Below are 24,921 nucleotides of genomic sequence, written 5' to 3' on the forward strand. Positions count from 1 at the left end.
AAGCATGCTCGCTCCAAAGCTGGCTTCAGCCCCACGCGCCCATTACACTGTGAGCAGCAGCAAGGTTACTCCTAACGTTAGTTTTGCCAACGCTGTCAAGCAGGCAACTGATGAGACACATGCCATCCCTCATACTCAGGCCAATTTTGACAACCTGATGGAAACAATAATGGGCAGAATGGAAGCCATGTTTGAAAAAATGATGGAGAAGGCGATGAGTCAAACGAACCAGATGATGGAGAAGGTAATGAGTCAAATGAATCAGATGATGGCAACCGTCTGTAAGTCCCTATGCAATCAGCACTAGACATAACCATCTGGAACGCAAACGGCCTGATCAACAACAGGCCAGAGGTCGAGCTTTATTGCAAGACCAACCAAGCAGATATTCTCCTCATATCCGAAACCCATTTTTCAGACAGGTCCTACTTCACCTTAAGGGGGTATGACCTCGTGTCAGCCATCCACCCTAATGGTTCAGCACGCGGCGGCGCCGCCATCCTTATTCGCAGCAGCATCAAATTCGACACCCAACCACCAATTCAAGAGGATTGGGTGCAATGCGCCCGAATATCGGTAAGCACCACCCACGGAGACATTACCTTAGCTGCTGCCTACTGCCCACCCAGATTTAGAGCCACGGACGATTGCTTCTCTTCGCTTTTGGACAGCCTCGGCCCCAAATTCGTCATAGGAGGTGACTTTAACGCCAAGCACACTTGGTGGGGTTCCAGAGTATGCAATCCAAAAGGACGCGCGCTATGCAGGCAGGTTCTCTCCCGCAACCTCAATTGCCACGGAACTGGGACGCCAACATACTGGCCCACTGACCCTGCAAAAACTCCAGACATCTTGGACTTTGCGATCTCTGGCGGCCTGGACCCGGCAAGAATCCAGACCAGGGAGGTGGAAGACCTTCTCTCGGACCATAGTGCCATTGCCGTTTCGGTCTACGCCTCAGCCATGTTGAGATCCGCGGGTAAAAAGTTAATCTTCAAAACGTCCGACATCAGCAAATACCACCACTGGCTGAACAACTCGACAGTCACTAATCCACCATTGGATACCCCTGAACTTATAGATGCGGCCGTTGTGAACCTCACCTCGCAAATTCAGGAGGCAGCAACTTATGCTGCTCCAAGGTTCTCTAACCAAACGAGGGACAGAAGTAGAGACGTCCACTTTTGGAATCATCGGGTTAATGAGCTCAAGTCAGAGAAAAGGCGTCTCCGACGGGTTTGGTTCCTCTCCAGGAACCCTAGAGACAAAACAGCTCTCAACAGAGCCACCAAGGAGCTGAAGGAAACTCTGGTCAGGCTAAGGAAGGAGGCCCTCGACAGCTTTGTTGGTAATCTCGCGCCGGGTGATCCCCACCACAACCTGTGGAATGTTACCAAGCGCATCAAGAGGCCACTGAAGAGGATCCCGCCCATCAGAAGACAAGACAACTCATGGTGCAGAACTGAGACCGAAAGAGCCAACGCATTCGCCGAGCACTTGGAGGAAGTCTTCACACCAGCCAATCGATGTTCCCCAAATGAAGCAGCCGAAACAGCCAGGCTCCTGTCAGAACCTCTCTTTGACTCCGAGTCGATACCCCAGGCCACGGAAGAGGAAATCAGCAATTTAATAGCGGCAATGGGTAACCACAAGGCTCCAGGCGATGATGCCATCAATGCCATTGCTTTAAAGCTCCTCCCCCCTATTAGCAAGTCACTAATCACGACCATAATAAATAAGTGCTTGCAATTGGGGCACTTCCCTTCATCATGGAAACGCGCCGAAGTAGTTATGATCCTGAAGCCTGGTAAACACGAAGCCAATCCCGCCTCCTACCGCCCGATCAGCCTACTACCAGTACTCTCCAAGATACTCGAAAGAGTATTTTTGACCAGAGTATTGCCGGTGATTGAGGAGGCTGGTCTGATCCCTGATCACCAGTTTGGCTTTAGGCGCCGCCACGGGACACCAGAGCAAGGCCACCGAGTAGCGCAATATATCCTGGACGCCTTTGAGAATAAGAAATACTGCCTAGCAGTAATGCTGGACATTAAGCAAGCCTTTGATCGTGTTTGGCACCCCGGTCTCCTCCTAAAGCTCAAAAACGGCCTGCCCCAGCCATATTTCAAGTTCTTAAAATCGTTCCTGGAGGGCAGAAGATTCGCCGTCAGGTGTGGAGAAGCGCGCTCAGACGTCAAAGAAGCCCGTGCAGGAGTTCCCCAAGGAAGCGTTCTCGGTCCGCTCCTCTACAACGCGTATTCGGCTGACCTGCCGGTGATACCGAGCCAGTACATTATGGCAGCCACTTACGCCGATGATACTGCGTTCCTAACAACAGCAGATACCCCAGCAGAGGCCTCCCAGACTATGCAGGAGCAACTAGATCTACTGAACACGTGGCACACGAGATGGAATATATCGGTAAACAGCGACAAGTCAACCGCTACCACCTTCGCAACTAGACGCGGCACTTGCCCACCAGTCAGTTTCAACGGGTTCCCAATCCCAGAGGTAGCCAATCCAAATTATCTTGGCTTTACACTGGACAGGAGACTTACATGGAGACCACACCTGCTAAAGAAGCGGAAACAGGCGGAGAACCGAGTCCGTGAATTCTACTGGCTGATGGGCAGACAATCTAAGCTACCGACTTCCACTAAGCTCCTTATCTACAAAGCGATCATAAGGCCAATCTGGACGTATGGCATTCAACTGTGGGGCACTGCATCGAAAAGTAACATCAACATTATCCAGACATTCGAAAACAAAACGCTCCGCACAGTCACAAACGCTCACCCTTTCCACGATAATGCCACTATACACGAGGTCCTCAGCTTCCCCTGGGTGAAGGATGAGATTAAGAAAAGCAGCAGGCAGTACATGCAGAGGCTTCAAGACCACCCAAACAACCTGGCACAAGACCTGCTGGACACCAGTCAACGCACCAGGAGGCTGCACCGATCACACCCTTTGGACCTCTCTGGGATTAGACACGCAAATTAAATTAAATTATATACATACATTATTATATACATCATACATACAATATCGACAGTTATTGTATAGTTTCGCAACAATTTATGTAATCAATTAATTCTCTACCGTTAAGTTTAGTCATCAAATTTAATGATTGTCCGCGAAGGACAGTTTTAAATTAATATATCCAAAAAAAAAAAAAAAAAAAAAAAAAAGATGCGGATATTTACAGAAAGCAAGCAAGTAATCGATTTTTTCCCCAGTTGGGGCTATCGATTATTGCCAAATTTGTGTAAACATCGATTGTATCGCTGTACCGAGACAACAATAATAGAAATAAATTAAGTCAATTGGCGAATTAAACTACATTAGGCGCGGCACAACGGCGGTCATTTGATGAGCAGCAGGCGGGGAATGCCGTGACGAAAGGCGGCAGTGCGTCCGATGGAAGGCCACCGCGCAACAGTGTTCCTGCAGGTGTGTCTGCTCCGGAAGCGATGTTCTGATCAGAAGAGACCAGCCCACTTTTGGGAAAGTGGGCGTTGTCACCAGAGCGCACGAACCCAAAGCCCCGGCCACCTGTCTTTCTCCCACTGTGTGTGTGCTAATCGAGGTTTCCCCTTGCCCCTTCCTTTCCAGAAATGTACGCGATAGTGGTGCATGTGCATTGCGACTAATCCAAAGAATCCCCCAGTGGTCATAACGCATTTAACAACCATCGCAGCCAAAAAGTCACGTTTCTCCAGAGATCCCCGTGTGTCTGCACTTTCCCCATCCCCGATAACCCCGCCCCAATCATGGACGAAGATATCCTGAACGCTGTGGAGTCCCTGTTCGGCAAGGATGTCAAGATCGTGGACTGCGAAACCTCTTCCTCGCTGCAGCAGGAGGAGGTGTTGCTGGTCAACGGAGTGCCGGTGAAGCTGGATGGGCTGCCGGCGGATGATGCCAGTGCCATTAAGGCAGCTTTGCTGGAGGGGCAGATGCCATCTGTCGAGCACCTGAATCAACTGCTCTTTCGCGCCGGATTGGCCCAACAGCCCATCGAGGTAGAGACCTCGTTGACCGTCATGTCCTCTCTGACCACCACGGAGGAGGTGCTGGTGTCGCGCAACGGACAGATCCTAGACGAACGCACCGTGGAGACCAAGGAAAACTTTAACCATAAGTCGCACCAGAAAGAGATCTGGCATCCTGTCAAGCAGCAGTCGGCCTTAGCGCGTGCCACTCCCGAGAATGCCCTCAAATACCGAACCACTTCGAATTCCACGTTCGCTTCGCAGGCCACTGACTCGGACGAGCGTCCAGTTGATCCTTTGGGCCGGCAGCTGAACCAAACCTTCTCGAATGCTTCCCTAATGTCCAGCAGCTCGGCTATTACTGGATCCGATCAGGTCATCGGATCCGTATCATCCACCACTATTGAGGACAAGAGCTCGAATATAAGCAGCTGCGACTCCGGGCACGATGGCCTCTTCCACAGCGTGTCGATGAGTGCACCCTGGTCACATCCTCGTGACACTTTAACCGACTCCTTGTACTGCGACATTCCCAGCTCCGCAGATGAGTCGGATGCGGTTTCTATCCTAGTAAGTTCAAAGGGATTTGCTAGTCGCTGATTAACTAATTATTTACCTACATTAGAACACCCACTTGAAGATCACAGAGCCATTCGATTGCCAAACAGCGCCAGTTTACGCCAAAGACATACCCAAGAAGGGCAACCTGGATTCGGTGGTCAACCTGCTTATCCATAACAACGCTAAGGATGTGCGGTTTGCCTTTCTGACGTCTTCCCGCTTGTTTTCACCACCACACCAGCTGTTTTCCAAAATCATTGCCGAGATTGATGAAGAGGAAAACGAGGAAAACGTGTTACGACTTTTGAACGAATGGCTAAACACCTGTCCCGGGGACTTTAGCCATGAACTGCTGTTGCAGGAGCTGGAAAAGAAGCGTAATGTAAAAGGATTGGCAGCTTTTTTGGATGGCGTTCCCCAAGCTTTGGCGCAAAAAGCCGAAAATGGACGAAGTCAGCTAAATAACCTGCTTACCAAGCAATCGTCGGCCAGCTCTTTGGGACGTCAGAGCAGTATTAAATCGCTGAAACGCTTTGCCGCCAATGTCTACAAAACAGACAATGTGCTAAACAACTGCAGCAGTGCCTTCGAGTTGGCTCACCAACTTTATGCCATCGAGTACGCCTATCTGTCACAAATACGTCTTGAAGAATTTGTGGAAGTGCTCGAAAAGAATGAGCTGAAGTCCTGCATAAGCCAAACCAAGGCGGGCACCCTGGGTTCGAATTGCATCAGCCAGGAGACAATTGACAGCTATGTGCAGTGGTTCAACCAGCTGAGCTACTTGACTGCTACGGAAATATTAAAGGTGAGTACTAAAAAAATGTAACAATTTATCAAATAAAAAACATGATTCTTTCGTCCCTAGTTGGGCAAAAAGTCCCAGAGAGCACAAATGATCGACTTCTGGGTGGAAACGGCTCTAGAATGCTTTAACACAGGCAACTTCAACAGCTTGATGGCCATTCTAACAGCATTGAACTTTACTGCCATAGCTAGGCTTAAGAAAACAGTGAGTTTTCTTTATTGAAAACGAGTGAAGTCTGAATTAACTTATAATTTTTTTGTAGTGGGCCAAAGTGCAGACGACAAAGTTCGAGGGCTTGGAGCATCAAATGGATCCCAGTTCGAACTTTCTTAACTACCGGTCCACCATGAAGGCAGCTGTTTGGCGTTCGGAAAGGGAAATGGCCAACGAAATTGAGCGGGCCATCATCCCATTCTTCTCGCTGTTCCTCAAAGATTTGCATGCCATTAACGAGAGCCATGAAACAAAGTGAGTTTGTTTGTGTATAAATGACCCTTTTTCAAGATTAAACAAATCCAAATTCGTATGCAGATTGGCCAACGGATACATCAACTTTGAGAAGTGCCTTCATTTGGGCACCCAGCTGCGGAACTTCGGCAATTGGCAACGGTTGGACTGTCCATACGAGCAGTTGCCCAGTGTGGTGTCCTACCTGCTGAAGACGGAGGTGCTGACCGAGGATCTTTTAATGAAGGCTTCCTATGAGTGCGAGCCACCCGAAAACGGCGAGGAGAAAGATCACTACAAGACGCTGAAGGCTGCAAGGAAATCGAACACATAATCACCAATCATTAACGACAATCCTCGGGATAGTGCAACATATAATACAAAACAACAAAAAAACGATGCAATAATTCTCGCACTCTTTCGTTGGCGTTCCATTTTCACATTTTGCATTTGTATCGCGATAAAACAGTAACAATAATAACTCTTACACTTCCACTGTGTTTGTTAATTTGTACTTAAGCTTAGACGACGGTATATATTTATTTGCTATCGAATTATATATATACAAGTGACGGGCATTTAATTAGAAACACCAAAAATATGCATAAAATTACTAAAGTAATGTTTTAAATGTTGTATTTTAGCAGTTATATACCCCGAAAAATACATAAAAATAAAAGACTTCGATAAATCCCAAAGTTTTCCCTAACGAATGGTGGCGAACTTCTGAAAGTCGACTGTTCCAAACTTGCCAAACAGCTCCAGCGGATAATGCTTGCCCTCGACGGGCGCATGGATGCGGATCTGGCGCATGTGGGTGTCCCTGCCATTCTGGTGGTTCGAGATCACAGCAATCTGAAGCATGAAGGTGCGTATGGACTTGACGTTCCCATCCTTAATGGGTATCTGCACCCAGCCGGTGGGTTCGGTGAGGTCCATCACCTGCAGCTCCTGCAAGTCGTTGAAGTTCGTTCCAGATCGTATGGAGATTCTTGATGGCGTGTAACTCTCGTCCAGCTTGTAATCCGTGTATATGTAAATCTGACTGATGTTCGTACGCTTGTGGAATTGAATGTTGACCAGGTGGGGAAGTTGACCGTCCGACTGCCAATAAGTATCCATGATGTTGTCTCGCAGACGCTCCACTCCAAATCCTGAAAGGCAAAGAAAATTAAAGAATTCGTAAGGATCACGTAGTTACACCAAAAGTTACCCGGCTTGCAGGAGGAGAGGCTCCAAACAGCCTGCGCGCCCACTTCCCGCACAAAGCCCAGGCGCTCCTCGGCCAGGGGATCCTCTTCGCTGCTTGGGGGCGGGTTGGCTGTTATATCCTCATCCATTGAGGCTGCCATTGCAGCAATTACGATTTTGAAAAACTGTCTAAATTTTATTATACAAAAGCCGCTTGAAGACGCACAAAACAGCTGTTTGTTTTTATGGTGCCTTAGTTGTGCGTGCTCTGGTCACACTGCGCGGCACATGTGCGAGTAGTTCGTCAACAAAATATTAATTTGCAAAATAAAATAAATAAAAATGGTTCGTAAACTCAAATTTCATGAGCAGAAGCTGCTGAAAAAGGTGGACTTCATCACCTGGAAGGTGGACAACAGCGGCAAGGAGAACAAAATCCTAAGGCGCTTTCACATTCAAAAAAGGGAGGACTACACCAAGTAAGAGACCAAAATGCTCACATATTTAAATCCTCACTAAATTTATGTTTATTTAGGTACAACAAGTTGTCCAGGGAGATACGGGAACTGGCAGAGAGGATAGCCAAGCTGGATGCTTCAGAACCTTTCAAGACAGAGGCCACCACCATGCTCCTAAACAAGCTGCACGCCATGGGAGTTTCCAACGCTCAGCTAACTTTGGAAACGGCGGCCAAGATATCCGCCAGCCACTTTTGCCGACGTCGTCTACCCGTGATCATGGTGAAACGTGAGTGCCATCCCTTAATATCACTTCATTTCCATATAATCAACCATTATCCGTTGGCAGTGCGAATGTCGGAGCACTTGAAAGCGGCCACAGACCTCATAGAGCACGGTCATGTGCGTGTGGGTCCGGAAATGATTAAGGACCCGGCTTTTCTGGTCTCCAGAAACCTCGAGGACTTTGTCACCTGGGTGGATGGCTCCAAGATCAAGGAGCATGTACTCCGCTACAATGACATGCGTGACGATTTCCAAATGTAGAGAGACGACTACCTTTAAGATAACCAGTAGAGTAACTAAAGCTAACTTGCAATAAAACCAACTAAGACTTTGTTAAATAATCATGTTCAATAACTTTATTACATTTTATATAATAATGTTTAGATCTCATTAATATTCATTATTCAGGAGCGAATTGCGCCAAGGGCACAACTGCGCCGACACGCACATACATATACATATTTATTTTAACCTGATCCCCCGAATTACCGATCTGCTCGAAATCATTTTATAATGGCGGTTCACAGTTGGATTATGCTCTATTAGTTTTTACCCTCACTTCGCTATCTAAAGTCAATCGTGTTGAAATACCTTGCGGATGTTAAAGTAATATCAGTTTTGGAAACAAGTGAGAGCCAGCGGATGTACACAATAAATTATAAGATAGCAATGTGGATTGATCGGTCGCTTTATTTATAAAACGGGATGAGTGTGGTTGTGGTTAGGGACTAAGGTGCAGGCAGGTGCATCAAACAGTTGAGCGGTCTAAAAAGTGACTAACGAACATAGTTAAAAGTAAGATCGATGGCAGTTACACGAGTCGATTCAAGCCAGGCTCAGCATAAGAAGCAAATGCATTCGAAATAGTTCTAGTGTGGTTAGAAGTGCAATACAATTTGTGGAGATTTTAGAGTCCGACTGCTCGTCGTGCATCTGACTTTGCAAAAAGAAATCTAAAAGAACAGTGGATGATTTCCGTTTCAGCAGTCAAAAGTCTTTTTCTGTTTGTATAGATATACATAAGTTTAAGTATTAGTTGTATTATTATTCCTTTTTAAATACGCATAAAAAGTAAATATTAATTAGTGTTAAAATAAATAGCTAGTGGCATTAAAATTAGTTTCGACTTTGGCTGCGGCCCAAACACGATTTCATTTCCGCCTGCCCAAGGCCAAGAAAAAGTTTTACATGAATAACTTCATAACAATATAAAACAAATTAATAAAAAGGATTTTCTACATTTGTTCCTCTCATCTTCGGACAGCGGAGCTTACTGTTTGCAAACAAAAAATACATTCATTCAAAATTCCATTACATTCTTTTGGCTGTCGAGTGCAATCTACCTGCTCTATCTGTTCTTCGTTTACAATTGAATGCTTCTCCTACTGCTTCAGGCTTGCGTGAACAATAAATTCTTAGGCTGGATATATGCATTTATATTCAAAATAAATATTCAATTGCATTGTATTAATCACTACAATATTTTTCGTAAATTCCGATTTGTTGTTCTTGAAACATGTGCAAATAGTATTTAGCCGTATATGCCCCGATGAACACCAAAGCCCCGCGACCTATAGAAAAACATTCGGTATATGTTTTGTTATGCTTCCATAGATGTCTTAATGCGCAATCTTGTAGAATAGTGTGGTTCCGACCAAAACCGCGCCAAGCGCCCGTTGTTGGCCAAACCGCTCCACTGCTGCCTCCCTCCTGCATCCGAATCGAGATGCCATTCAAAACACTCAGCCCACCGCTTAGATTACAAGCGCCATGTCTTTTTTGCTGGGCAACTGCACCCGCTTGCCCTGCCACAGGGAGTTGTGTATTGTGAAGGCGTCGATGGTCACTGTCAGATGCTTTGTGTGCACTTGCGAGAAGCACTTGCCTCCTGAGTTGTATCTGCAGAAATGGGGATACAATACGTTTAAGAAATCAAGTAAATTGCAGGATAAAAAAAAAATTCCACTCACTTGAAAAACTTGTCGAACATGACTTCTTCGACTTGACTAGGCCCAGTACCATACAGCTTGGTCACCTGGTCCGTTTCGGGCTGGTAGCTGTAGAGGGCGCGGAACTGGCAGCCAGCATCGCGGAAGAGTACCAGGAAGTGCTTCGCCTCCGAGCGCGCAATCTTCTCCAGCACTTTCTGTTTGGCCTCGCGGTTGACAACGCCGGGAAAAACACAGTATTCAACGGCATTCAGGATGATTCCACGATTCGATTTGGCCGCTGGTTGTTTATAGAGTTTAGGACCTGTGGATGCAGTACAGATAAAGTTAGAAAAGTGTTTGGCACATTCGCTTTTTTTCGGATATCTCCTTCTACTTTTTGGTGGCAATGTCTAGCTTCTAGATTCTAGATCGCAAAATCCTCTAGTCAATTTATTAAAATGCAGGACACGTGCAAGAATGCAAAACGTTGGTGAATCTACGGGATCCATTTTTAAGATTCTAGGGAGTGGTAAAGAAATCATAAAAAAAAACATTTGGACCAAAAAAATAACGAAAATAAAATTCCTGGCTTAAATTGCATAACTTATAAGCAAATAAAATTTAACAATAAACAGTGCTTGCAATTTTCTTTTTAGTATTTCAAAGTAAAGCTGGTTAATCTTGCAACTCTTGCGGTGTTTTTTTATCACTAGGAAACACATTTTTTTGGGTTTCATTTGAACATCGAAAGTCGTGGATTTGACGACGCTAGGGAAGGTAACAGGTGGACGAACGAAGAATCGGATTCTACAGACTGCCGCAGCCCACTAGAATATCTTGTATATCTATGTAGAACTCATATGTATGTCGAATAAATAAAGTGCATTCTGCACAGATTATGCCAATGCGTAATGAATGAACAAACCGATAATATTACAAAATTCTGAAATCATAATTAGGCGTTCCAACTTAGGTAGTACAGATGCAGGTGAGATGCAGATGACCAATGGTGTATGGATTGGTGGAAGGTGATTGGATAACTGAGGATTGATTTGAAGTATTGGTATGGCTGGTATGATTTGTTTTCTGATTGTTTTGAAGACGAGAGAGAGAGATACAAACCCGAATATTCCATGTTCAAATTCGGAGTTAAAGAGAAATCGCTGGATCCATCATCAAATCCGCGACGTTTCGATATCAAACCTGGCGGCAATGAGCCCGGTCCGGAGGGAGATGGCATATGCCTACCTGAAGCGCCCATTCCCATTCCAGGCGACGGAGCACGCCTCGGCGGAGTGGCGCGTCCCAGTCCCGAATCTGTGTCTAACCGGCAAGCAAAGAGCAGGGATGGAATCCGTGTAAGTCGAGGCATTCAGCGCGGACGGTCACATGCACAAAACAGATTGGATCAGAACGGTATCACCCAGGTCCATGCAGGTGAAACCAGTCGATGGATGCGTTATTGTTAGTCACCAGTCACGTGGATGGATGGCGAGTTCGATGAGTTCGTTTAATTCGGTTAATATTCGATTGGATTTTTGTTGGTTAATTTCAAGATTCGTTTTTAGACAAGATTGAGTTGAAAGAAAGAGGAATAAAAGAAGAGAATGTGTGCACAAAATTTAGTTGAGCAATTTCGTAGATATCTTAATAGCTAGTTGATCTGAATCATGATCTGGATTAAAATCGAAAAATGTACTGATTAGTGTTGGCGGTGCAGATGTTTGCATGAGTGTATTTGTGCTAGTGTATCCCATATCTCACAAGTGGAGTAAAGTAAGCAAATTCGATCGGTCGACAGTATGCCGGTACCAGTTGCGCATATAAAGCTGTAGAAACCAACCCCAGGCCCCGCAAATCATCTGACGAACACAAGAAAGCTTGAGAGGGAACCACACCACCACCACCACCACCACCGCATCATTGTAAGGAACGTGGTAGACCGAATCATTCCAGTGAAAGGTTACAAACTAAAATCGCAAAACAGCAAAGAATAGTATAATCAAATATGTACAAATATATGAAAAGAAATGAGAAAGGAGAAAGTAAGTTACTTATCACCAACAAAGATACCAGAACCAAAGCACAGTCACAGGTTTAACCAAAAGATACCACTAGAAATACCCAAAAAACAACTTCAACGGAAAGAAAGTGGCAGACAGGTAAATACTTAATAGGACTAAATAGAGAGTAGAGAATGGGGTAACAGAGAAAGGTAACAGGCAGGCAGCTTGATTGTTGCTGCTGTGGAACGCTTCTTACCGCACAGATTCATTAGCGAATTGGACTTTCGGCCCCGGAAATTAAGCGTGCTGCCCTTAGCGACGGAGATACGCGACAGAGTGCGGCCCCTTTCTACGCCGGCTGGCTCTGAAATCAGGTGGAGTCAGGTCACGAAAGACGCGAGCCGAGTGCATCAGTATACAGGTGGAACACATGATTCTTATTCATTCGCAATTCGTTAACACAAATGAATGGATGGCACAAAATGAGGTACAAATGTCGTAAATCAAACTTGGATCGCCCGGCACCCCAAAAACCAAAATTCATCTTCAAAATTTTAGACCCAAAAACCAGATAAATAAAAGTAATTAAAATATCTGATGTGTGTATATCCTCAAACGCGCCTCAGGTCCACTTTTCAGCTCAGGTGCAATCTTTCTGGCATTGGTGCATTGGATTAGTTGAGGTTGTATGCAGTTTGCTGTTAGCCATAAATCAGTACTTGAACCAAAATCAAAACTTGTTAGTTAGTTAAAGACAAACCATAAGAAACTATAAGCGCTGGAGCGTTTCAACTTTCGTTTCATTTCTTAGCGTGTTCGAATGCGAATTTGTGAAATTAAACAGAGGGAAACAAAAAAAAAAGAGAACTAAGTAGGCGTGTTATCCATCACCAACCTCTGGAAGTTTTGTACGATCCCCGTCGTCCAATCGGAGTTGAACTTGTACTGGGATAATCATCGGGTGACTCTGTTTAAACGAGATTAGTTGTTATGTCTTATCAAATAGGTTGTCCAAATACCATAGTTATTAAGAAAACTTAGAGCTACATTCAAGTATAGGTGCAATTCAAATAGTTAGATTCTAAGACCCATTTATCGGAAAGTGGCCAGATACAAAATCAACTTAAAACTTAACTAAACATGCTTAACTTAGATCAAACTACAACAGATGAAATATAAGACAATGCAATGAGGGTAAAATAACAAAAACATAAATTACCTTTTACAGTGAGGGAGTCTTGCGAACCCCTGTAGTAATCTCTTTTCATTGAATTTGAGCTTAGTTGACCGTAGCCTGTTAAGTTCAAATTCAAAACGAAACAAAAAGTAAACAAATTAGCAGAAAATAGGTATATAGCTGGACAAAACAATATAAAACACAAAAGTACAGTATTTTCGGCGTGCCGAAATTCCTTAAAAAAATCCTGGCATCGATTATTGTGGCGTGCTTTTTTGGCTTTTGAGCCCCGATAAATTGCTCACCGGTTAGATTCGAGCTTGAGCCTTTTTTGCCCCGACTAGAGATGCTTGAAGCCTCGCTGATGTCCACGCTGGCATCGTCCACGTGAATTGTCTTAGGCCTGGGACGCGTGGTGCGCTGCTGCCTCAGCCGTGGGGTCGTTGAGGTGGATGAATGCGATTGCAGCTTCACGTGCAGATCGGGCCGATCCAGGGTTTTACCCTATGAAAGAATATCAAAGTTTAAGTTAATGCTTTGCACTGTTGAGTACAACTCTCTTGTACCTCTCGCTCGGCCTCTTCAATGGCTTTCTTGAGTCTGTGCTGCTCCAAAATGGCCGCTCGCCGTGCCATTTGCTCCTCCTTTTTCCGCGATCGTTCCTCCTCCTTTTCGCGCTCCTTTTCTCGCTTCTGTGAAGCCTCAATCTCTTTGCGCGCCTTCGCCTCCTCCTGTTGTTGGCGACGTTGCAAAGAAAGCAGCATGATTTTCTCCTTGCGCCGCTCCATCTCATCAACAGATTCCTGTGTAGGCATATAAATGGATACGCTTAATATGCGAAGAACTTATTTTGTTATCAGATCCCCTCATCTATTTGATTGCAAAAACGACTTGTAACCCACAAGACCCATTTAGCGCTCTTACCGGATCCAAATTGGTAGAATCTGCTCCGATGACCAGCGCCTTATTCTTGGCCGCCTCTGCGTTGTTGCTGCTCTGCTGGAGTCGCGTGGGCGACATTGGTTGCTGCGTCTGCTGCGGTGACTGATTGCTGACATCCTCCAAGTGATGACGATCGTTACTAGTTGGTGACATTGCTCCCGAAACGGCCAACTGGCGCAATTGGATTGGCGGCTCATCCGTGTACTTGTTGTACGTGGCATTTCCGGGAGATTTGACACTGTTGGAGTTGTTTAGGCCATGGATGCTGTGCCTGGTCACCGGTTTGCTGTTGACATCATCATTTCCGAATCCAATATTGTTGTTGTTGTGCAGATGACTTAGTGATTCGCGTTTCAGGGTCGCCTGGTTATCGACGCTGTCCCGACTTCCCGGTGGAGACTCCTTTTTGGGCGATCGCTTGGCGCGCAGAGGTGGCTTGGGTCGTTTGGGCTGCTCATCGTCGAAGGAGATGTAGAAACCCTTCTCGGGCGGCTGGTCCTCGCCACCGGAAGCCGCTGCCATGGCTCGGGGATCCTGGAAGCTGTTGGCTTGGATGGAGGGACGGGATGGCGAGGGTATGCGATAGGTGAGATTGCCGCTGGTGATGTTCAGCTTGTTGGAGATCATCTCCCCGCTGTCATAATCCTCCGAGCTGCTGCCTCGTCCGCTGTGCCCCTGCAACCGATGTTGCTGCTGAAGTTGCTGTTGGTGCTGGTGCTGCTGCTGCTGTTGGTGTACAAAGTCGGAGACGTGCGTTGACTGCATAGATTCGATGATGTTCCGCTCCAGCTCATCAACATCCTCCTCGTCACCGATGAAGCAAATACTCTGCGGTGCCATCATGTCCTCCTGCTGCATCGGCATACCCATGGGCATTCCCATGTTTTGTGGTGCCTTGGGCGAGCGATTGTCTCGCAAGTTGGTCAGCGACTGCTGGCGCTGCACGCCATTGGATCCACTAACCTGACGTTGGCCGTGCTGTGGCGAAGCCTGTACCTGAAACAGGTGCTGTAGCTCGCCACCACCACCGCCACCACCTCCTGCTCCGTTCTGGTGAAGCATAAAGCTGCCAGGACTCGGGACTCCCGCACTCGAGGGCGGCCTGTTCATCCAGGTCTGCTTCTGCTTTTGGTGCTGCTGCGTCTGCCAGGCATTCACATCCACCAGGGAAGGCTGGATCTGTTGCTGTTGTTCATAAGCGGCGGCTGCTGCGGAGTGAGCCCAAGTCCTGCGCTGCGGATGCGGATGAGCTTGAGGCTGCGGCGATGACTCATGCAGGTAGAAGTGGTTGGTGGGCTGCCCGTAATCGTCGTACACAACGCTGCTCCGATACTGTGGACCTCCGCCGTATGGCGAGTGGTTACTGTGATTGTACGCCGCCCCGTTGTCGCTGTAAATGCTTTGCGGCTGTTGTGCCTGCTGCGGCATGTAGTGTGCGGGCTGCGGCGGCGACATATACTGCCCATGCTCGTTGACGTACTGCATCTGTTGCGGCATGGGCATGGGCTGCTGCTGCTGATGGTGGAGCTGCTGCTGGTAAGGATCGCGACTCGGCGGACGGGAGCTGTATGCGCTGACTGGGGCGTTGTAGGCCTGCGGAAGATGGGGCGATGAACCAAAGCTTTGCTGCATGGGTCTCTGCTGCTGGTAATGGTGATCAGCCAGGTGCTGCTGCGACCCATAGGTCTGCTGCTGTGGATGCACGGTTAGTGTGGGCAGGTGGCGAGTTGCAGATTTCAAAAGTGGCGTGTTGCAAGTTGCGGGGAACGAGATCAAAGAACAATTTGTTAGTTGACAAACGTGCATTATAGTACTTTCAGTAAATAATCAGGCTAGTAATTAATGCATTTCAGCTACTAAGCAATATAAAATTTAAAAGATCGAACAGAAATTCACGATTTATCAGACTTCCTACTTTCAAATATCATATAAGCAGTAATCACTAATCAGTTCTTAAATTCCCAGTCAAGAAACAAAACAAAACATTAAGCATTCCACATCCTTCGTTAATTTGAGCAACTGCTGCAATGAGCTTAAAGTCGGACGATGTGTTATGGGCGGATGGATTACCTGGTTCAGCATGTTGGCTATTTGCTGAGCCTGCATGAGCTGTTGGGCTTGGAGGTGCTGCGCCTGCATTTGGCTTTGCTGGGTGGCCAGGCGGTGGATATCCTGCTGGATATCCTGCAGATTCATGTTCATAATGGCGATACTTTGCTGCTTGATCCACATCCCGGCGATTAGGAGGTAAGTTAATGTGGTTTGATTGGTTAATGGGCGTGTTTTGTGTTGTGTAATTGTTGCGTGTAAGTATGTGTGGATGTAGAAGCAGGCACAGACACAAAATGGGGGTAAAAGAGAGACACAGGCGTTAGACATAAATTCTCTGGCACTCGGATTGTATTGGTTATATGGGGGAGAAAAATCGGGGGAAAACTTGTCACACCCACCTGGTATTTGTCCAAATCCACGGGATCCATATCAGGCGTGCGCTTTGATTCGTTGCTCATGGTCTCCCACTTCATCACATCCGGACACGATTCTAAATCCTCCTGCGAATACATAGAAGTAAACTTTCAGATCACCTATAAAGCTCTACACTTTTAACTCAACGCCTACCTTCTCCTGGTGCCGCAGCAAAGCCATCTCGATCTTGCGCTTGTCCTGCTCAATGCGCCGCCGCTTTTCCTCCAGTTTCATTCGAATGGTGGACAACTTGCTGGCGTTTTCCAGCGAGCGCATATCGTCGTCTCCCACATCCAACTGCCAAGCAGCCGGACTTGCTGGCATGCTGCTTGTCGAGGACTTGCGAACGGGCGTGCTCTCCGGATCGTAGCCACTGGTGGAGCGGGAATCGTTGTATGCATCTGGTGCCATGCCGCTGTTGCTGCTGTAGTCTTTGTCGCTGGAATGTTGCTTTTGCCTAGCCACCGGCAACGGGCTGCCCGCATTCGAAAGATTGTGCGACGACACCGTGGGCACATTGTCGACACTGTCGATAAGGTTAGAGGGAAAAATGTAATCAACCACGGTTTATACATAAATGCAAACTCTCATAAAGTACGACTCACCTGACTTGCCGGCGCATCGAATACTTTTCCGTTTCGCGATCCTGCTTCTCAGAGCCGGAGTCCGTATCGTAGCCCAACTGCAACGTTCCCCTAGCATCGGCAATTGAAGAGCGAACGGCCACAGCGGGTTCAACTGGATAACTGCCCACACTGGTGTTGGACAATTTGCGTTCCCTGTCGCGTTCGTATCTTCCCAGCGTATTCAGCTGATCCTGCGAGCCACCAAAGTTCTCGATGGTCAGCTGGGAGTCCTCGCTGGAGGAGTTTCTGCGCGAGCGACGACCTGAAAGTGCAGCAGAGCGTTAAAGAGTTGCCACCGAATGACTGTCACGACAACAATTGGATCGGGGAGAGCTTGAAGGATATGTAATAAAGCTAAAAGTAACCGTAACACGAACTAAATTGCATTCAACTTAACGCACAAATGGATGGATAACAACTACGTATGATACAACGATTCTGGGTCAGCAGTGACAGAGTTGGCTCATACCTGCAAAGCTTGGCCGGCGGCTCTGTTCCCAGTTACTTGGTCGACCCGCAGCGACAAAATCGCCTATTCGATTTACATTCGAGAGCAAACAGAACAGAAGTAAATGAAAAGAAGATAAAACAAATTAAATAAATAATAAATGAAATCAAATTAGCGACTTGTATGCAGCAGAAACGATAATCATTTTAACTGGAGCTTGGTTCAAGCAATTAACTAGTTCCCACATGGCGGAGCTAATAGCACATTCATCCGCCACATACAAGTCGTCTTCTCTAGGAAATTAAGAAATCAACTGCAAGCTGGGCAAACCTCTCTCGTCCGCCTTCGACTCAACATTGGTCTTTTCTTTAGCCTGGCGCAAGCGAGCCGGAACCAAGGGCTCCTGCTGTTGGATTTGGAGCTGCGACTGGGACGGGTGCTGCTGCAGTGGCTGCTGATGGTATTGCTGCTGATGCTGTTGCTGCTGATGGAGCTGCTGCTGCTGCTGCGAGTGCATGGAGGCGAGTGTGGTGATGCCACGCGACTTGTGCACCACGAAGGCTGCAGGTTGCCGGGCAGCGGTGGCGTTGTGGTTGGTGGTGGTCGGTGGTTGGTGGTTAAGCGTGTGTGGGTCGGTGGGTGGTGAAAAGAAAAAGTTACAAAATTTAAATTCAATCAGAAACCAATAAGACATTGAGTTGCAGTGTCTGTGTGCAAATAAAGAGCAAACAGAAACGTACACAAAAATTAATGGAAATAATAGGTAGAGAGAAATAATTAAAGTAATAATAATAAATAAATTACCTTCGGCATGATTACCGTCAAAATTATTTGACTGAACCGTCTGGTATTCGTTGGGCGGGGTTGATCTGCGATTTAAGCCGCCGCCAAATGAATTCGAGTGCGGAACTAAATATACGAAAATTCACAAAAACAAAAAAAAGAAAACGTAAATAAGTAAAATCAATTTGTTCAACTTGCGAGGTAAATGAACTTGAATATTTCGGTTGGTTATTCATTGAGACTCGTTGCATCGGAAGCGGGCAGCGCAAACACACAATTCGAAAGCAGAAACAAGGTGAATCGCAGTCCATGTATGGGTGCCAAGTAAGCTGAGATGTGCCCCATGAACCGGGCAATTATCCCCAGTGGAGTCTAGTCGGTCTAACGCCTAATACTTTCACTTTTATGAAGATACATGTGTGACACATCACCAAAACAATTCGGTTTGATATTATTGCACAAACATCTATGACTTCTGTCGGTATTTACATGTCGTATATGATCAAGTTCTCCAGTCAAGTCATTTTCGGTCATGGTGCTCGGAGTATTACGATGACAAAATGCATGGTCTAGGTACGAACATATCTACTGATCGATCTGATGAGTGGTGGTGCACTTACGAACTCAACACACATTGCCAAGCATATTGTGCGACTGTTACTTAGACTATATTAAAATTGTAGTTATTATCAAACAGCTGCATGTCATATAATTTTCATTCGATTTCCTTGGCTTAGCACCAAGAAATAATCAATTAGACAAACAAACGAACAAACAAACAAACAAACTGAATGTGAGCAGAACAAGCGAATAGAAAACAAACAAATGCAAATGGAAATACATTCATGAACAAACGAAGGAGGAAAATCGAGATTCGGGAAATTGGGGTACACAGAAAATGCTCGGATAGAAAATTTGAAGTAAAACCTTGGAACGGTGGTCGGTTCTGAGGCGAGCCTACGGGCGGCTGGTCGAGATCGCTGCGCAGATCGGGAATGGGTGTGACGGGCTGCACTGTGAGGCCCCGTCGATGGCAGATCCCGTGCTCATTGGCGCCCATAGTGCGCCGGGCGATGACATCTGGATATCGTCGACACGGAATTGGAGAGCGGATCAATCGAGAAGAACATGGCACGTTGTACGTTGTACGTTGAGTGTGTTTTTATTTTTTTCATTTGGTAAGTGTGTAGATGTGTTTTTGGTGTGGTTTGGTGTGTGGTTATAGGACCCAAATTATTGGTGGATTTATTGCGGTTACGAGTGGCAAGAGGAAGCGTTTTGCACATAAACAAAGAAAGAGATTTAAGTACAGAATTGGTTTATTTGATTTGGATTGTTCTCTGAAATGTGGAGAATTTCACTACATTTGGTGGGATCGGGTGATTGCTAAGATGATGAATATTACATATGATTTCGTGTCGATTTTCTGAAGGACTCGGTGATTAACAAACGAAAATAACCGCAGGAACTATACAGTAACGTAAATAAGATTTGGCTAGGTAACTGCGGTTTTACTGAACAATCTTTTCCTAAAAGGTGCTTCGTGGTTGATCTTAAACGGAGACTTATTTGCGGCGTAATCAACGCAATCTGTGAGCTGTGACGCGCTCTAAGTTCCTAGGCACTTGTGACTAAGTGATGGATGCTTTAAGTTTTCGCTGACTGGTATAATTTGAGTCACTCGCATATCCAGTTGAATGCAATGCGTAAAATGCCTTTATACATTTACTGGTACTATGACTAATTTCACTCATCTTGTTAACCAATTCTTCGTAATAAAACCAAGAATAAAATCTAAAGCAAATCATAGGAAAAGCGAAGACAAAACGAAACGCAAAACAAGAATACTTCGGATACACTTGGACAACAAAACATGCCCCGGACTGATATTCAAACACAGGCAGGCCAATCTTTTGGAGGTGAGATTAGGGTTTTGGCGGATAGATGCGATGCGGTGCTAAGTTTTGGGAATGGATACTTGACAAAGATATTCTCCACTTACCCTGACCATCCATGCCGGGGTAGCAAACACATTTGGCCGGGTGTATCTCAAACAGGTTGAACAGATCCGTCAGCAGCACTACCAGATTCAGTTTCATGGATCTGAAACAAAACGATATCATATTAGTAAAATATTCGATTTAAATAGGGAAACTTAGTAGCTACCCGCGCATGTAGGTCACATCCTCGGGCGTCATATGCATCACGGTGTACGGCAGATGCTTCTGCGAGAAATTACAGACCAGCAGGATGTTGTGAATAGAGTCCTCGACGGCGGGCAAATAGTTAATCCGCACACTCGTCCACGGCACCACCTTTGGGCAGTAGTACGAGATGAGCAGCGCCAAACAGATGCCATCGCACAGATCCTGGAAGTCCCTTACAGGTGGTATATCCGGCGTCTGCAGACGAGAACCCTGTGATTTTGTAATTGATAAATAATGCGCAAAGGGTAAGGGAAGTGAAAACTCACATTATCGTCGGGCAGCCCAGCGTCCACCTCCTTGATAATGCGCTTTTTCAGAGCGGCGCAAGCATGTGAAATCCAGCCCAGCAGAGCTTGCTCGTAGGACTGGCCAGTGGGCGCCTGATAGTTGTTGCCAGATATTCTGCATGGCAGAAAGGGAATATTAAATGGACATTATCTAAATATCAATTAGTGACTTTACCTTCGTATGGCCGCCATTACGCGGTCACCCGATGATATTTCCTTCGCATACAAAACCATCAGCGATTCTATCACAGACATGTGGGCGTTCTAAAAACGATAAAACCGAACAATAAATTAGGGAGAAGCCATAAAGATTGAAGTTAAGATCTACTTACAATTCGCAGCGGATTTGTTTGAATTAATACCGTTTCGGTAATGGGCATGTCCGCGGATTCGGCCACGGGAACTCCCTTGCGCGCTAGCGTCTGTATTATTGACCAGTGGTTCATGCTTTGGTAGTTGGGATCTGAGTACAGATTGGCCAGCGTCTGGCAGTAGAGCGTGGCATTGCCCAGCTCCACGATGATCTGCGGCTTGAGGCGCTCCTGGTTCTCATGGTCGCGGTAGAAGGGCTCCTTCAGGTTGTCCGGCACGCGATTGTTGAACGCCTTCGAGAGCAGCCATTTGACGGAAGCACGTTGACGAGCCTGCAATTGAGCGATGGTAAGGGAAAAAGAGTGTGCATCAGTAGAGATTGCGATAATGTGAGAACATTCTGCGCAGCAATTGGTGGAGCACCCAACCCATAACCATGCCCATGCCCATTCCCATTCCCGTTCCACGTCCAAGGCCAAGCTAAGCCTGCGTAATCAATGCACTACAACTGCATCCTCTGCGGATTGAATGACGGGCCTTTTCTTGGCAATTAACTAGCGCACTCTGAAGTGCTTTTGTATCTGTATATCCACGCCTGTTGCTGCATCTGCCAGTATTTGTATCTGTGCGCGAATGAAGCCATGCGTACAATCTTCAATATGAGTTCGATAAACTCGCTCGTGTTTGGCTTGGCGTGCGCCGCCAACCGCCAGCCGGCTTCCTTTGTTTTTCCCCCCAAACTCTTTTGGATTTTGGGGCCAGGAAGGGAGTGGCTGTGTAGTGGTGAAGGGGTTGCTGGTCGGATGGTCACTCAGCATGAAAGACTCCACTAGCGGGGCAGTCGCACAGCCAGCCGCCTGCCTTCTTCGCTGCTCCGTTTTTAGAATCATCTCGAGTGCTGCCATGTTTCGCCAGCCAACCCATTTCTTGTTGCACTCATAATCACAATTCTGCTCTATTCCGAATGGCCTCTTCTTGGTCTAATTGAAACTGGGGGAAAAGCAATCAAAATAAATTCTCAAGAGGGAAACTGTCGCTGTTGCAGATGCGGAAATTGGTTCTATATCGGTCGAGTCCAATGCAAAATACGTTCCAACTAGAACTTATAAAACATGTGCTTGTGTCCGATAAGGTTTAGGTATTTATCCTTATTTTATAGAGACCCCCATTTTTAATGTTCGTGGGATTACACTAAATAAGAAAGTAAACATGAGACACCAGGCGCAGGCCAACAGTTGGAGATAAGGTGAAACTTCGAGGGGTAAGTTTATCAATCCATTAACTCAGTTTGATTTCGGCGTGCCTTTTGTATTTGCTGCAATACTTTGACTGTCTTCATTATTGGCTTTCATTCCATAATTTTCAAACGGGTTTCTTACAAAATCGTTGCATGAAGTCATCAATAACTATGTCAGAGAATCTCACCGAAGTGGTTCGATTCTTTTGTATACCCATAGCCAGTTGAAAAGAATTTGCTCTTGGGCGGTTTTTGGATTAAATGCTTGTAACCATATGCCATAAATAATTCAAGCTGAAAGCGCGGGGGGGGTGGGGGGTGTGATTGCAGTGGTGGGGAAAACAATATTGGCGTAGGTCGTAGACCGACCAGCTATGCGAATTGGTCAACAGGTGGAGGGAAAACCTGTTTGCCCAGCGAAGCGCTTTCCACCAAAAGCAAGAAACTGTCCGCAACACAATTTGAATGGCCAACGAAACGGAAAAACTCTGGCTGCACTTTGCATTGACTCGCGGGGGAAAAATGTCTAAAACTCAAATTTCTAAAGACCGTGCAGGCAATTCGAAGAAAAACAATAAATGAGTGCTGCTTTGGTCGCCCACTATGAATAAACGAACGATGGATGGATGGATGGATAGCATATTTGTATTCAAGCATCCAAATACACACGAAAAAACATAATCTAATTTAATGAGAATTAGGTTACTGAGGAAGTAATAATTAAAAAGCTGATACACTAGTGTTTACTGAGATAATTGTTATATTTAAGAAAATAAAACTAAAAATGAATATGATGATGATGTTTTCGCTCTGTGCCGCAAACATTCCCATCCGCATGTTTGTAATAAAGTTTCAGTTGCTGGTGGTTTTCAGATGTCACAAATTGAAATTGGCGCGAGTTTATGATTTCATTATCTAGTCGAACGTTGCATGTTTTTGGCATTCCAGAGAATGGGCAGCGATATCTGCGGCTAAATATAACAAAGAGTGCTGATGAAGGAAAGCGGGCAAGAAGAGAGTGCTCCCCTTGAGTCAGCGCCTCGATGTTTGAATGTTTGAATGTTTGAATGGGTTTAGCCATGGGTTCGGTTCGTGCTATGCTCCCTAGCTGTTTGTTCTTGCTGGCCAAGAACGAGACTCCAGCGCGACTTTCTAGGGAGCTGTCTGTGGGGGAAAAGTCGGCGTACACGCAAGGCCCCAAACCGCCAAGCAGATTGTTAGCGTTTCTCCCCTTGCGCCTGGCATTCGCATGCGTAAGCCGTTTTTTTTTTCATTATTTGTTTTTTCTTTTCATATTTAGCGATTAGGTCATGCAACAGCGGCCAGCTCAAAGCGAGAAAAACGATAACAAATGCTTAATCTCGCAGGGGTACAGCGTATTTTCCGGCTTCGATTTTCCAGCTGCAGTTTTATGAATGGAAGTTGGCTGCTGGCATTATATTCCGATCAGCACAAGCACACCCCACACAACTACCGGTTGTAGTTGTTTGCATTGGCCATCGAAACCAGTCGATTGGTAAGTAGGTGTCGGTCGCATACTAAGCGCTAAGTTGCCGAGCGGCATTACCTCAGCGCACCATTTTGGCCAAGAGAGTAGGTGTTTAGGCCCGCTTCGCCTCCGTTGGAATGTTAATGAGTGCTTTTTGTTTTTAGCTCAAATATGAGTTTATTTTATGTGTAACTTTGTACACGGGAAGCCTTCTTGCTGCGCTTACCTGTCGTATTTCCTGTGTTTCGACATCCATGCTGACGGATTTTCCTGCGACGGACTCCGGCTCTCCGACGCCCGCCACTTCACTTTCCGCACTTTTTGCACTTTTCGCACTCTATGTTTGACCACAACACACCGCTTTTCCTTTTCACTTGTCTCTTCTGCGTGCGAGCGAGTGCGTGTGTGTGTGTGTGGCTTGGAGTTTTCCTCAGCTTATGTGATTTTCACTTGGAGCCTAAACACAAGAAAATACAAAAACACGATTGGCACTTTGTCAAACCACTTGGAAATCGAGAAAAATAACTAATTGCGCACACGCATTGCCTGCGAATTTTTTTCGGGGGGCGGGCAGGGAAAAAGCGTAAAAGGCAGGCGGGCAGCCGAAAGAAAATGTGAATCATTCACGGAGCGCGACGGTGGGTGGTGGGCGGGGGCGGGGCTGCAGTGCGACAATAACAGAGAACACTTTACAGTTGCCTGTTCGCTTTTCTCGAGATGCTGCTGCATCAGCTGTTGCGATTTGCTCGTCTGGCCAAGCCATTTACGCACTTTTCAACCCATCGCAGTGTTCAACCGCCCGTCCATGGTATAATTAATGTTTTCCCAATCCGTTTTAAGCCAGCAAGTTTCCAATTTTCTTTGGGGAACCGCCGACTTAAGTAAATGAAAACATTTTCCTTCGCCTCGCACTGTTGTTGTCCGCCGCCCGCTGTTTGCCTCTCTGTCGCTCCCGCTGCGCTGGCAATGCTGGTGTGCGACACTGCTAGTGTGGTACTGCTCGCACCCACAGCGAACGAGTGGTGACCGAAAAAGCTGTGTATGTGCGCGCGGGTGTGTGTGCGAGAGTGAGTGTGGGGCCTACGCACATTTGGGATGTTTTTCGCACTGATTTGCGGCACCGACGACTTTCGCATGCATTTCACACGGATCGCGCTCGTCCCCGCTGCATTTTTCAACAGCTTTAATACTACAAATTGGGCTTAAATTGAGAAAATCACGGACACCGATCTGCTCTAAAATCTTACAAATTTTCATGTGAGAGA

At 46.3% G+C, this 24,921-nt stretch overlaps 4 protein-coding genes across 40 annotated transcripts; 2 read left to right on the forward strand and 2 right to left on the reverse strand.

The window, feature by feature from the left end:
- Positions 1 to 3,266: 3,266 nt before the first annotated feature.
- LOC6609615 (ras-GEF domain-containing family member 1B) lies at positions 3,267 to 6,311 on the forward strand. Its single transcript, XM_002034256.2, has 6 exons — positions 3,267 to 3,453; positions 3,616 to 4,565; positions 4,621 to 5,364; positions 5,425 to 5,568; positions 5,627 to 5,832; positions 5,896 to 6,311. Exons 2-6 carry the CDS (start codon positions 3,774 to 3,776, stop codon positions 6,143 to 6,145), a joined length of 2,136 nt encoding a protein of 711 aa, XP_002034292.1. The 5' UTR covers positions 3,267 to 3,453; positions 3,616 to 3,773; the 3' UTR covers positions 6,146 to 6,311.
- Positions 6,312 to 6,430: 119 nt separating this feature from the next.
- On the reverse strand, positions 6,431 to 7,259 carry LOC6609616 (anaphase-promoting complex subunit 10). The gene is made up of 2 exons (XM_002034257.2): positions 7,025 to 7,259; positions 6,431 to 6,965 (listed from the first exon to the last, which is right to left on the reverse strand). Exons 1-2 carry the CDS (start codon positions 7,161 to 7,163, stop codon positions 6,517 to 6,519), a joined length of 588 nt encoding a protein of 195 aa, XP_002034293.1. The 5' UTR covers positions 7,164 to 7,259; the 3' UTR covers positions 6,431 to 6,516.
- Positions 7,260 to 7,269: 10 nt separating this feature from the next.
- LOC6609617 (U3 small nucleolar ribonucleoprotein protein IMP3) lies at positions 7,270 to 8,419 on the forward strand. The gene is made up of 3 exons (XM_002034258.2): positions 7,270 to 7,481; positions 7,538 to 7,749; positions 7,810 to 8,419. Exons 1-3 carry the CDS (start codon positions 7,345 to 7,347, stop codon positions 8,004 to 8,006), a joined length of 546 nt encoding a protein of 181 aa, XP_002034294.1. The 5' UTR covers positions 7,270 to 7,344; the 3' UTR covers positions 8,007 to 8,419.
- A 986-nt stretch (positions 8,420 to 9,405) lies between these two features.
- On the reverse strand, positions 9,406 to 24,897 carry LOC6609618 (patronin). 37 transcript variants are annotated; one of them, XM_032716655.1, is made up of 24 exons: positions 24,745 to 24,897; positions 23,883 to 24,113; positions 20,951 to 21,262; positions 20,794 to 20,882; positions 20,598 to 20,733; positions 20,291 to 20,526; positions 20,127 to 20,227; positions 19,052 to 19,204; positions 18,146 to 18,250; positions 17,672 to 17,902; positions 17,363 to 17,425; positions 16,873 to 17,155; positions 16,421 to 16,793; positions 16,252 to 16,353; positions 15,872 to 16,018; positions 13,784 to 15,493; positions 13,426 to 13,662; positions 13,165 to 13,363; positions 12,902 to 12,976; positions 12,578 to 12,649; positions 11,939 to 12,046; positions 10,799 to 10,999; positions 9,716 to 9,998; positions 9,406 to 9,644 (listed from the first exon to the last, which is right to left on the reverse strand). In XM_032716655.1, the coding sequence occupies exons 2-24, from the start codon at positions 23,910 to 23,912 to the stop codon at positions 9,500 to 9,502; spliced, it is 5,391 nt and encodes a 1,796-aa protein (XP_032572546.1). In that variant the 5' UTR covers positions 23,913 to 24,113; positions 24,745 to 24,897; the 3' UTR covers positions 9,406 to 9,499. The 37 variants fall into 37 exon arrangements, with proteins under 37 accessions (XP_032572546.1, XP_032572543.1, XP_032572581.1 ...); XM_032716652.1 differs by having other exon boundaries at positions 20,291 to 20,541; XM_032716690.1 differs by lacking the exon at positions 15,872 to 16,018 and having other exon boundaries at positions 10,925 to 10,999; positions 13,784 to 15,394.
- Between the last annotated feature and the right edge of the window lie 24 nt (positions 24,898 to 24,921).

The sequence above is a fragment of the Drosophila sechellia genome, chromosome 2R, assembly GCF_004382195.2.
Source record: "Drosophila sechellia strain sech25 chromosome 2R, ASM438219v1, whole genome shotgun sequence".
Classification (NCBI taxonomy): domain Eukaryota; kingdom Metazoa; phylum Arthropoda; class Insecta; order Diptera; family Drosophilidae; genus Drosophila; species Drosophila sechellia.